The sequence below is a fragment of the Crinia signifera genome, chromosome 9, assembly GCF_055691185.1.
Source record: "Crinia signifera chromosome 9, ASM5569118v1, whole genome shotgun sequence".
NCBI lineage: Eukaryota > Metazoa > Chordata > Amphibia > Anura > Myobatrachidae > Crinia > Crinia signifera.
The window spans coordinates 145541003-145554277 of NC_139225.1; the positions used below are offsets into that span (position 1 = coordinate 145541003).

Here is a 13275-nt window from a genome sequence, read left to right on the forward strand (position 1 = left end):
ACATAGACAGGTGGATATGGAGGGGTATGATGAAGGAAGCAGACAGCGTGGGGAGAGATGGAGAAGCTGGGCAGCATGGGAGGTTACAGAGACAGGTGGATATGGAGGGGTAAGATGAGGAAGCAGGCAGCATGGGGAGAGATGGAGAAACTGGGCAGCATGGGTGGTTACAGAGACAGGTGGATATGGAGGAGTATGATGGAGGAAGCAGGCAGCGTGGGGAGAGATGGAGAAACTGGGGAGCATGGGAGGTTACAGAGACCGGTGGATATGGAGGAGTATGATGGAGGAAGCAGGCAGCGTGGGGAGAGATGGAGAAACTGCGCAGCATGGGAGGTTACAGAGACAGGTGGATATGGAGGAGTATGATGGAGGAAGCAGGCAGCGTGGGGAGAGATGGAGAAACTAGGCAGCATGGGAGGTTACAGAGACAGGTGGATATGGAGGGGTATGATGGAGGAAGCAGGCAGCGAGGGGAGAGATGGAGAAACTGGGCAGCATGGGAGGTTACAGAGACAGGTGGATATGGAGGGGTAAGATGAGGAAGCAGGCAGCGTGGGCAGAGATGGAGAAACTGGGCAGCATGGGAGGTTACAGAGACAGGTGGATATGGAGGGGTAAGATGAGGAAGCAGGCAGCATGGGGAGAGATGGAGAAACTGGGCAGCATGGGTGGTTACAGTAGCAGGTGAATATGGAGGGGTTTGACGAGGCAGCAGGCAGCGTGGGGAGAGCTGGAGAAGCTGGGCAGCATGGGAGGTTACAGACAGGTGGATATGGAGGGGGTATGATGAGGCAGCAGGCAGCGTGGGGAGAGATGGAGAAAATGGGCAGCATGGGAGGTTACAGAGACAGGTGGATATGGAGGGGTATGATGAAGAAGCAGGCAGCGTGGGGAGAGCTGGAGAAGCTGGGCAGCATGGGAGGTTACAGACAGGTGGATATGGAGGGGGTATGATGAGGCAGCAGGCAGCGTGGGGAGAGATGGAAAAAATGGGCAGCATGGGAGGTTACAGAGACAGGTGGATATGGAGGGGTATGATGGAGGAAGCAGGCAGCGTGGGGAGAGATGGAGAAACTGGGCAGCGTGGGAGGCTACAGAGACAGGTGGATATGGAGGGGTAAGATGAGGAAACAGGCAGCGTGGGGAGAGATGGAGAAGCTGGGCAGCATGGGAGGTTACAGAGACAGGTGGATATGGAGGAGTATGATGGAGGAAGCAGGCAGCGTGGGGAGAGATGGAGAAACTGGGCAGCATAGGAGGTTACAGAGACAAGTGGATATGGAGGGGTATGATGGAGGAAGCAGGCAGCGTGGGGAGAGATGGAGAAACTGGGCAGCATGGGAGGTTACAGAGACAGGTGGATATGGAGGAGTATGATGAGGAAGCAGGCAGCGTGGGGAGAGATGGAGAAGCTGGGCAGCATGGGAGGTTACAGAGACAGGTGGATATGGAGGGGTATGATGGAGGAAGCAGGCAGCGTGGGGAGAGATGGAGAATCTGGGCAGCATAGGAGGTTACAGAGACAGGTGGATATGGAGGAGTATGATGAGGAAGCAGGCAGCGTGGGGAGAGATGGAGAAGCTGGGCAGCATGGGAGGTTACAGAGACAGGTGGATATGGAGGGGTATGATGGAGGAAGCAGGCAGCGTGGGGAGAGATGGAGAAACTGGGCAGCATGTGAGGTTACAGAGACAAGATGATATGGAGGAGTATGATGGAGGAAGCAGACAGCGTGGGGAGAGATGGAGAAACTGGGCAGCATAGGAGGTTACAGAGACAGGTGGATATGGAGGAGTATGATGGAGGAAGCAGGCAGCGTGGGGAGAGATTAGGGTTACCACCTTTGTGTTGAGCGATTCCCGGACAATGACCCGCCCCTCGACACACCCACAGCCCACCCATTGACCCGCCTCCAGCCACGCCCCTTGATCTCTTTATGTTTTTTTTTTACATTTGCTTCAAATTTATTCTTGATTTCGCACATGGTAATGCCACATACACATTACGTCACATCACACACTGCAATGCCCCCCATTACACGTTATGCCACACACTGATGCCCATTATGCCACACATCGTGATGCCCATTACACGTTATGCCATGAGTGTAAAATTTAGAAAGAAAATAAGGACAAAATGGACAGTGCGCGGCCAAGGCGCGCACCAAAAATTTGCACCATAATGACTATTACACGTCACACACCCATATTATACCACATACCAGAATGCCCATTACACGTTATTGCATGCTCATTGCCAAGGGGAGTGAGATGCTTGCTACCACAGGGGAGGTGAGGGTGACAGCAGCAGGCAGCTGAGTAGAGAACGTACAGCAGGTCTGACATTTACATTGCAAGTTACATTACGCGGTTCAGCACGCTGGGAACAGGGCAGCCTCAGACTCACACAGCCACCCTGGGCTGTAGCCTCTAGGGCAGGTAGCACTACACACTGCAAGATGTACTTCCCCGGCTAGTGCCCACTTACTAGCAGTCTCAGTCTGCTCTGTAGGGCAGCTGGCAGGGCACAGGCACCCTGGAACTGGCAGTGGTTGCCACTGGACACAGACAGGAAGCAGCCAGCCTGATGTCACAGTGGCAGCCACCCAAAATTCAAATGGCGCCGGGAGGGAAGAGGACCGCTGGATCACAAGTGCAGCCCCCCTGACCCAGTGTCCTTGGGGAGCTTCCGCCTTCTGCGCCATATACATACCCTGGAAAGAGCTGGCCCAGACATTGTTCCCAGACATTGTATAGTCCGGGAACACCATCCGGACTCCAGACACCGGGCTTAATTACTGGGTTGTCCAGAGTAATCCCGGATGGTAACCCTACTTTTGATTATGTGGACTATGTGGTGTTGACCTACTGACTGATCATCCAGATATCATATAAACTGACCCTAAGAGCAGATAAATGTCTCCTTACTGAAAAGGACACTATGAGGGGACTATGTAAAAACCGGACCCGGACCGCCGGACCAGACATCAAAATCTGCAGTCCGGGGCTTGTAGTGTCCGGTCCGGGGAGGGTGTCTTGTTTGGGGGGGTTCCTGTGATAGCTATCATCAGGGACATGGGGAAGTGGAGATTGCAGCCTCCCCGTGTGGTCCGGACCGTCCGGTTTTTGGTACATGCCCGGACCATACAGGGAGGCTTTATTCTCCCCCTCTTCCACTCCCTGGTGACAGGTGTCACAGGCAGCCCACCCAGACAGGACACCCCCAGACAGGACACCCCCGGACCAGATGCTACAAGCTCCGGACTGCAGATTTTGAAGTCTGGTCTGGGGGTCTTGTCCTGGTCCGGTTTTTACCCATACCTCACTATGAGAACTTTCAGAGGCTGTAGGATACTAGCACAGAAATGATCTGGATTGACGCTGTTCTTCTGACTACTAGTATGTCAGCACTGATATAAATTGTCTCAATAGGTCTTTTAGAGCAGTTTTCCCAGTTCAATTAATTAAAATACTCTATATAAACTTATACTTGATTTAGCTATTAATTTAGGTCCATAAAACATAAAATGGGAGAAAATAAACATTGTTAAGTAGTAAGTACTGTTGCTTAAAAAACACAGTAAAAAGGTGGGTACAGTATATTTACTAAGCAGTGGACTTCATCACATCCTCACAGTGTCTGCCTGATGTTACAATTACTATTTAAATATTACAAGCAAAAATAGCTGGTCTAGAAAAGTCCATTGCTTAGTAAATACAGCCCATATCATAACTACTGAAAGATGCCAGTGCTGCGCGGTGCCACAAGCCCACATTAACTCACTGAGTCCGACACAGGCAGCCTCAGCAGCACTCACGTGTCACACTCTATCAGGCGGGCCGCTGGTTTGTGTCGCGCCGCAGCTGCTGCCCGCAGGAGGAGCCGGGGAGGAGTCAGACCTGTCACAGTGACACTTACAAGTCTGTGTCCCACCTCCCTCGTCCTCCAAGTGAGCGTCAATGGATAAGAATTCTGAAGAGGACAGGTCGGTTCCCGACGTGTGTCACCGCCCCGTGGCCGCCCCCTCCATCTTCCTTCTTCAGTTGGTATGGTATGTCTCGTGGCGTCATGTGGGTGTCACTAAATGTGACACTCACACAGTCACACTGTGATGGCTGCCTACAGTATTCGGCCGTGCCGCTGGCCGCTGCCAGGCGGGGGTGAGATCAATTCCCGGACTATGTATAGTCCGGGACAGCCACCCTTCCGGACTCCGGACGCCGGTGTCAATTACCGGACTGTCCGGAGTAATCCCGGACGGGTGGTAACCCTAGGAGAGATGGAGAAACTGGGCAGCGTGGGAGGCTACAGAGACAGGTGGATATGGAGGAGTATGATGAGGAAGCAGGCAGCATGGGGAGAGATGGAGAAATTGGGCAGCATGGGAGGTTACAGAGACAGGTGGATATGGAGGGGTATATGATGGAGGAAGCAGGCAGCATGGGGAGAGATGGAGAAATTGGGCAGCATGGGAGGCTACAGAGACAGGTGGATATGGAGGAGTATGATGAGGAAGCAGGCAGCATGGGGAGAGATGGAGAAATTGGGCAGCATGGGAGGTTACAGAGACAGGTGGATATGGAGGGGTATGATGAAGGAAGCAGGCAGCATGGGGAGAGATGGAGAAACTAGGCAGCATGGGAGGTTACAGAGACAGGTGGATATGGAGGAGTGTGATGGAGGAAGCAGGCAGCGTGGGGAGAGATGGAGAAACTGGGCAGCATGGGAGGTTACAGAGACAGGTGGATATGGAGGAGTATGATGGAGGAAGCAGGCAGCGTGGGGAGAGATGGAGAAACTGGGCAGCATGGGAGGTTACAGAGACAGGTGGATATGGAGGAGTATGATGAGGAAGCAGGCAGCATGGGGAGAGATGGAGAAGCTGGGCAGCATAGGAGGTTACAGAGACAGGTGGATATGGAGGGGTATGGTGGAGGAAGCAGGCAGCGTGGGGAGAGATGGAGAAACTGGGCAGCATGGGAGGTTACAGAGACAGGTGGATATGGAGGGGTATGATGGAAGAAGCAGGCAGCGTGGGGAGAGATGGAGAAGCTGGGCAGCATGGGAGGTTACAGTGACAGGTGGATATGAAAGAGTATGCTGGAGGAAGCAGGAGCCATCAGCCCACAACGTGGTGTATCATTAATGTAGAAGATAATGCATGCTGTTAATACAGTAATAGTTCCAGTTCTAAGAATAATCTAGATGGCGTGATGACTTTCTTTTTGTGATCCTTTATCCCATCGTGTTCCAGAGCTCTGGCTATTGCCATGGTAGTCAGTCTCCTCTTCCTGATCTTGCTGCGGTTTACTGCCGGGATCCTGGTGTGGGTACTCATCATCGGTGTTATTGGAGTTATTGGTTACGGTAAATACCAGCTGCACCACAGTACTCAGCCCTGCAATACACTATCTATCTATCTATCTATCTATCTATCTATCTATCTATCTATCTATCTATCTATCTATCTATCTATCATTCGTTTCTCCAAGGTGAAATGAATCTGCTGTGAGTGTACCACAGGGGGCTATAAGATTACAAAACAACAGGAGGATAACTGACCATATTGTCACTGAAATATCCTTCAGGGTAGTGTTACTGGTATGAATAAGCCCCCATATGGTTTCTCAATGTGGTATTTTTGATTGACACTGAACGAAGTCTGCAACTTTTACTGTGTTAAAACTGTGGTTCCGGATTCCCTCCCTACTCTCTGACTGGATCCCATCCCTTATATGTTTATTGAATCTTTAATCAAAACTATTGATGTCAGTGGTCATTCTTTCTGGGGATCCACTGACAGTCATAGGGGTATATTCATTGCATGTCGAAACTGCCGTCCTGCTGAAAAGATGTCAGTTTTCTACATAAATGCTAGTTGGTTTTTTTTCCGGCTGGTCGAAATGTTACAATCTGCCAAAAACCAGGTGGATTGACGGAATAGCCGCTAATCCACCTGCTTTTGACGGAACCACAGCTGCTGCCCGCCGATTCCCGTACCCACTAACCGCACTCACCTGTCCCACCGCCGGGCCAAGGGGGAGATTCTCTAAGCTAAAAATGCGGTAAAAACCCTGTGTGGCATGTGTAACCCCGTTATCGGGGTTTTTACCGCATTTTGGGATGCTGTACCCGGCTGGGGGCATCGCCAGAAAAATCTGGCGATGCCCAATAGAAGCCAATGGGCTTCTATCGCAACCCTCCGCCGCCCCGCACAGTGCTGCCCGGACCTGTGACCTCCTCCCTGCACTGATCCTCTTCCGGGTGCAGGGAGGAGGAGAGCCCGGCGCAGCAGCAGCAGCGCCGGGTGTGGGAGGGAGGGGAGAGCCGCCGGGACCTGCTGGGACCCGGCGACTCTCACCGCAAAGGACAGCTCTTAACGCAAGAGCTGTCCTTTGCCTTAATTATCGCATATGTTACAGCATATGCGATAATTAAATATGCGATAGGCGGCGAAGGGGGGCGGAGATTCTTAGAGAATCTCCCCCCAAGTGAGAGCAGCTCAACCGGCCCCGTCCTGACTCCCGCCGCCGTGCTTACCCGGTCCCAGCGCGTGCTGGGTGAGCACCAATCGTCGGCCAAGCCGCTGCATTGAATACAGGGCCGGTGCTAGGGGGTTCGGCGCCCTCCTGCAAACCATAAATTTGCGCCCACCCAAACTTTACAAAGGGAGGGGTGTGGCCACACAATAATGCTCCCACTCCAAATTACACTACTTAGTAGCACAATCTTATTCACCAGTGCCGTAAGTAGCCATTTCGGTGCCATGTGTGAAAAAAACAGGGACAGTGCACGCCGAAGGCGCGCGCAAAATTATAGAAACGTGGCTTCATGGGGAATTGGCGTGGTCACATAAAAGTACCAATAACACCATAATCCCCATAACACATTATGCTTCACACCTCAAAACCCATAACACATTATAGTAACCACACACAGTAATGCACATTATTCGTAATGCCACACATCATGATGCCCCTTGCACAATATGCAGAACACCATTATGCCCATTACACATTATGCCACACACTGTAATTCCCCTTACATAATATGCCATGCACTATAATGCCCATATGACATTGACACACATTATGCTACACCTAATGCCCCGAGTACTCCTGAATATGCCCACATTTGTAGCGTTGCTTATTCTTAACACCCACACCAGTTGCGAAAAGTAGTTGCTCTGCTTACAAGTAGTGCCCACAGCAGTTGCCGACAGTAGTAGCGCTGCGTAACCATATACCCACTCCAGATGCTGACAGTAGTACCTCTGCTTATACATAACACCCACACCAGTTGCCAAAAGTAGTTGCTCTGCTTAAACACATGCCCACACCAGTTGCCTGAAAGTAGTACCTCTGCTTAAACGTAGTGCCCACACCAGTTGCCGACAGTAGTAGCACTGTGTAACCATATGCCCACACCAGTTGCCGACATTAGTAGTGCTGCCTCTACACATGTCCACACCAGTTGCCGACATTAGTAGTGCTGCCTCTACACGTGCCCACACCATTTGCCGACAGTAGTACCGCTGCCTACACACGTGCCCACACGAGTTGCCGACATTAGTAGCGCTGCATATAGACATGCCCACACCAGTTGCTGACATTAGCAGCGCTGCCTATACACGTGCCCACATCAGCTGCCGACATTAGTAGCGTTGCCTGTATGCGTGCCCACACCAGTTGCCGACATTAGTAGCGTTGCCTATATGCGTGCCCACACCAGTTGCCGACATTAGTAGCGCTGCCTACATATGTGCCCACACCAGTTGCCGACATTAGTAGTGCTGCCTACACATGTGCCCACACCAGTTGCTGACATTAGAAGTGCTGCCTACACATGTGCCCACACCAGTTGCTGACATTAGTAGTGCTGCCTACACACGTGCCCACATCTGTTACCGACATTAGTACACTCACACTTTACAATGGTGGCAGTGGCAGCTCATCCTCTCCTGTTTCCTGGTGTCTTCAGTCAGCCTTGCTCCCTTGTAGCTCCGCCCCTTCTGGTCCGTGTGGCCACGCCCCCTCCGTCAGTGTAGCTCCGCCCCCTTTCGGACCCTGCCGATGACCAGCTGATAATAAGCAGAAGGGATCTCTGTGCCTCCGGCGCTGCTGCCTGTGATGAAGTGTGACAGGCTCAGCAGCAGCCGGCAGGCACGGAGGACAGCAGAGGATGCACAGCACTGACAGCGCCTCTCCTGCACGGCGCCTACCTGCTTTGCATCCTCTGCTGAGTGGGTAGCGCCGGCCCTGATTGAATAATAGATGATGGCTCCATTACGGCAAAACAATTTCGGAATGGATCCGGCATCAATTGAATATATACCATAGACAATTAATGTTCTTGTATCTTCATCACCGTGTTCTGACCCAGGCATCAGCGTTCTCAGTCTCTTTGTTTCTCCCTTCCTTACAAATGTTCCCGCAGCCTGTGGGCGGGATGTATTAAAATACATCGCCGCCCTTCTCCCCCCCCCCTTCCCCGCCGCGATGCCGCCGTACTATGTACTAACATGCAGCTGGCATCGTGGTGCGGTGACGGAGGCCCCCCGCGATACCTGGAATGTGGTGTGCGGGGGGTCTCCGTCACCTCCCAGCCGGCTCCTGCATCCCTCACACGGCATCACGCCGGGGACAGCTAAGCAAGCTGTCCCCGGCGCCTCCTCCTCCCCCCTGCAGCCGGAAGGATGTCCGGCTGCGTTACTAGGGGGAGGAGAGGTTTACCTTCCAGGGTCCAGGAGGACCCTTCAGGAAGGTAAGCCAGAGGGGGGGTCGGCAAGGCGGCGGGCTTGCGTCGGCGGACGGCGAAAAGAAGCCCATAGGCTTCTATAGGGTATCGCCACCCAAAGGTGGTGATACCCTTCACTGCGGTATCATTTTTGATACATAGAAAAATGTGGTAAAACCGGGGTTTTACTGCATTTTCCATTTGATACATCTCACCCTGTATCTCTAACTGCCTGTCTCTCCTTCCACCACTCTGTCTACTGATGGGTTTCCCCTCACAGGAATCTATCACTGCTACATGGAATATGACACGCTGAACAAGGCAGGACAGACCGTGGCCGATGTGGGCTTCACCTTCAACGTCAGCGCTTACGGACAAGTCAAAGAGACGTGGCTGGCTATCTGTAAGTTCTACTCAGCACTGCTCTATATTTATAATTCCCCAGTATTAGGGATGGTCACCATCAGTGGTTGACATTGATATTTTCCAAACCACCTAGCTGGTGCACAGGTGCTGCCATTACTAACGCGGAATGTCCCAAAATAAAAGCAGGACAGTCATGCGATAATCGGGACAGTTGGGTGGTATGGTTTATAGGAGTCTCTCCCTGAAATAGATAACAGTAGAAGGGCCTCTAGTTACTTTAGATCAGGCATGTCCAAACGATGGCCCTCCAACTGTTGTGAAACTACACATCCCAGCATGCCTTGCCATAGTTTTAGCATTCCCTAATAGCAAAACTGTGGCAAGGCATGATGGGACTTATCCAAACTTTGGCCCTCCAGCTGTTGTGAAACTACATGCCTGATTTTAGTAAGGTGTCCTGTAGCACCATCTGTTGTCCAAAACTAATACTACAACAGCAATAGTCCTAGAACAACTAATTTAATAACTTTACTAGGAGGACTTCCAGGGTGAAATGTATTAGGGCAGTTGTTCCCAAACTTTTTGAATCACGGCACCCTAAAGTATCACAATATTTTTTCATGGCACCTCCTAGGCCAAAAGTTGGTTACTAATTTCAGGAAAAATATTAAATTAGTTGTGATTTAAATGTTTTCCTTAGGTCCATTTATGTGGTGAGAAACATGATTCACTTCTGTTTACCCACATATTCTTAATTGGAAGCCACAAGCACTGATTTTGACTATTTCATTGGCCATAAATAACTTGAATTGGTTCTGGACCACCAACCTGAGGCACCCCTGCAAGTGCTCCAAGGCACCCCAGGGAGCCTAGGCGCACAGTTTGGGAACCACTGTATTAGGGTAAGAGAAACAGAAAGTGAGAGATTTGGTAAGATTCTGGAAATTCCAGCTAGTTTTTAAAACAGATTTGTTTAACCAGCACCAACTGGACGACTACACCCCTGAATACAAACAAAGTGCAAAGATTTAAACAGATGTCCAATTTGGCCAGGAGATGTTAAGCTGCTCTCTAAGCAGCGAAAGACCGCTGCTTACCGAGCAGTCCTGAATCAGTGCCCATATACACAAATGTGGGCTCATTTAGAAAACTCATTGTGAACGATAAATGATGTTCCAGCCAATCGGCCCATTACTGTCCTGTGTCCAGCTCCCAACTGCCATCTGTATAAAATGGCAGTTGGGGCCAATTGAATGGAGCACTATTTATTCTCCACAGTGCTTTTTATCACTCATTGATAAATGGGCCGACAACTTGGTTCATTCTGTAGCAGTTTATTTAACGTACGGCACTGACCGAAGCCATTCTTCTATATTGTACTTAGTATGTAGATCCGAAAGGAAGTCTCCTCGGTGACATAATTATCCTCTTGGTGACATAATTATCCGCTTGGTGACATAATTATCCTCATTCCTACAGTTATTATACTCATCGTGGTTGAAGTTATTCTCTTGTTACTTTTGCTGTTCCTACGTAAGAGGATTCTCATCGCAATTGCGCTGATTAAAGAAGCCAGCAAGTAAGTGCGGGAACCTGTATCGGTCGGAATGCGGTTTCGTGGTAATGCGCAGGAGAGTGACTTTGTTGTGTTTCCCTCCACAGGGCGATTGGCCACATCATGTCCTCCTTGTTCTATCCTATTGTCACATTCGTCCTCCTGCTCGTCTGCGTGGCATACTGGGGTATTACAGCACTGTATCCTTCCGCCAGTATAAGTCTGGGAATTCCCTGTACTGTACACTCATGGTAATGCACCAATATTCTCACCTCATAGATGTCCATCTTTGCAAGTGGATTCATACACCAGATCAGACCACAAAATGGCTGCATGTGCAGGCAGCCATATTGTTTACGATATCAGAAAGTTGATTAAGTTTTTGAGGGAGATTGATCAAATCTTGGAGAGAGATAAAGTGCCAGCCAATCAGCACCCTCTGTTGGAGGTTGTGTTTGAAAAATAACAGGATCTGATTGATTGGTATTTAATCTCGATATCATTATCTTTGACCAAGCTGTGATAAATCTCTACTTTTGTATTACGCGAAGCTGAAGGAAATTGAAGGAGATAGGGAAGGATAATTAATATTAATAACTATTAATTGTAAACTAAAATGGTACACAATAGTAGACCCATAACCCTAAATGCTTCCTAGCATTACCTACCCATTTCCAAGTGTTGCTTACGAGTACTTTTAGGATAGAGTTTTGGTCACCCTGCCATTTTCACCAACATTGTGGAATTGAACCAGATGATTTAAAGGTCCCTTAACTTCTCCCAGATATTTGGCAACTTCAGGTACTCCATTATATGTCCTGTCTACTGTGAACTCCACCATGCCGGGGTGTTCAAATATAACTGCCAACACCTCTTGTGATCCGACGGTAAGTGCGACCGTGTGTTTCTGTTCCTAGAAATGTGTCATTTAGGGTGCGAGTTCTAAAGTGGCCCATTCGGTCTTACTTAGAGAAACTGTCTCTTGCAGCGGAGGCAGCCATGTTGTGGGCTGAACAATATTCATGAGAATATTCTCTAAGCAGGGACACAGAGCGGTAGGAGGGAGGGTGGGCAGGTATAAAGTACCCACGCCTGTCTGGAGGCCTGGGCCACAGTAACATGGCTGCCCATTAGATAGTGGTCTTCTTGTATACTGACTAGCTTTTATAGTTCTTGAGCTGCAGCACAAATGATTTTATATTGGGTGCCTCACATTCTAAGCTGCCTAGAAGTGTCAAATAATAGTAAATCTATGTCAGATAAATACCCGCCATAGACGTAAACACAGTAGTTCCCAGCGCTGGATGCGTTGTTACTAAGGACTCATAAAGTGTGGCCATCTTACACCTCTTATTTCCACAGCTCTGATTGGACGGCTGCCAAGCCCATTCACTGTACTCTCATTGCCCAAGAGGCCTTATGGGGCAGATGTACTAATTCATGGAGCAGGGAAAAATGGCTCTAAATTGCACACCCTCAGTAATGAAAGGTGCCATCTGCTGAGAATAAAAAGGTTTACACAGAAAGCGAGGGTGCAAATGCGCTATGCGATCATTACATTATATAATAAGAGGTTGTGTTGGTATATCATTGGCCAGTGATATTGGCCTGCCCACCAATCATCCAGGTCACCTCTTGGCCAATGACATACCAACAACCTCTTATTATATAATGTAATGCTCGCATAGTGCATTTGCACCCTCTCTCTCTCTCTGTAATCATGGAGCACCAACCATTCAGCTCCTAACTGTTATTTTTCAAACACAGCCTGTAACTTAACATTTAGGAGCTGATTGGTTGGTACTTTATCACTTCTCATTTTATCACTCTCCGAGACTTAGTGCATCCTGTGAGGGTACGAGTTCCTCAATCACTCAGACACCGAGCAGATGAAACCAAAATATGGTTTATTTTTATCACAGCACACGAAAGTAGATGAAGACAGGAAAAAGAGGCAAATGTAGCATAAAAACATCCGGGTAGCAAAGTCCTTGTAGCATCACAGTCCAAAGCACCAAACTATCACTTATTCCACACAGCAGTGATAGCATATAAGTCCACACGATACCTAGACAGAGCATAACCTCTTAGTCCAGGACAGTCCATCAAATTCTCCTCCTGGCTTGTGTGCCAGTCATTTTAAAAACTTCCAATTTCCCACGCTTCTCCATACCATCAGTGGGCTTGCACTCAATCCCTATTGGTGGATTCAAGTCAGGTTTATCCCCCCTCCCAGGTACTGCTGCTGCCCATCTGCTTCTGCCCCCTGCTGGGGTCGGTTCCAGAAAGTCTGGAAGTGGCCAGGGATATGCAGAGCAAGATACAATACAACACAAGATTACGTTATGGGCTGATCACCCCCTGTGGTGCCGGGTTCCACTAAGTCTGGTATTGACACAAAGGAGCTGAAGGTAGAGACACAATCATAGTCGGATTACATTATGTCCTGATTACCCCCTGTGAACATTTCCTGTTGGTAGCAGGGGAATTGGATCACCCCCTGTGAAGATTGTCCCTCAGCTAACACCCTCCTGTGATAGCAGGAACAAAAGTATGGTAATGGGACATAACCTTTTGGTGAATTATTTCCTGGGTATTTCCTGGCAGACCATATT

At 49.5% G+C, this 13275-nt stretch overlaps 1 protein-coding gene across 3 annotated transcripts in view; it reads left to right on the top strand.

Annotated features, from left to right (window-relative positions):
• Nucleotides 1-13275, top strand: part of SLC44A4 (solute carrier family 44 member 4) — a 72658-nt gene that overhangs the window by 50048 nt on the left and 9335 nt on the right. For all 3 annotated transcript variants that reach the window (XM_083160114.1, XM_083160115.1, XM_083160116.1), the window contains 5 exons: nucleotides 5258-5370; nucleotides 9020-9142; nucleotides 10585-10684; nucleotides 10768-10860; nucleotides 11445-11547. In XM_083160114.1, coding sequence (XP_083016240.1) covers nucleotides 5258-5370; nucleotides 9020-9142; nucleotides 10585-10684; nucleotides 10768-10860; nucleotides 11445-11547 — 532 coding nt within the window. The remainder of the gene's footprint in view (nucleotides 1-5257; nucleotides 5371-9019; nucleotides 9143-10584; nucleotides 10685-10767; nucleotides 10861-11444; nucleotides 11548-13275) is intronic.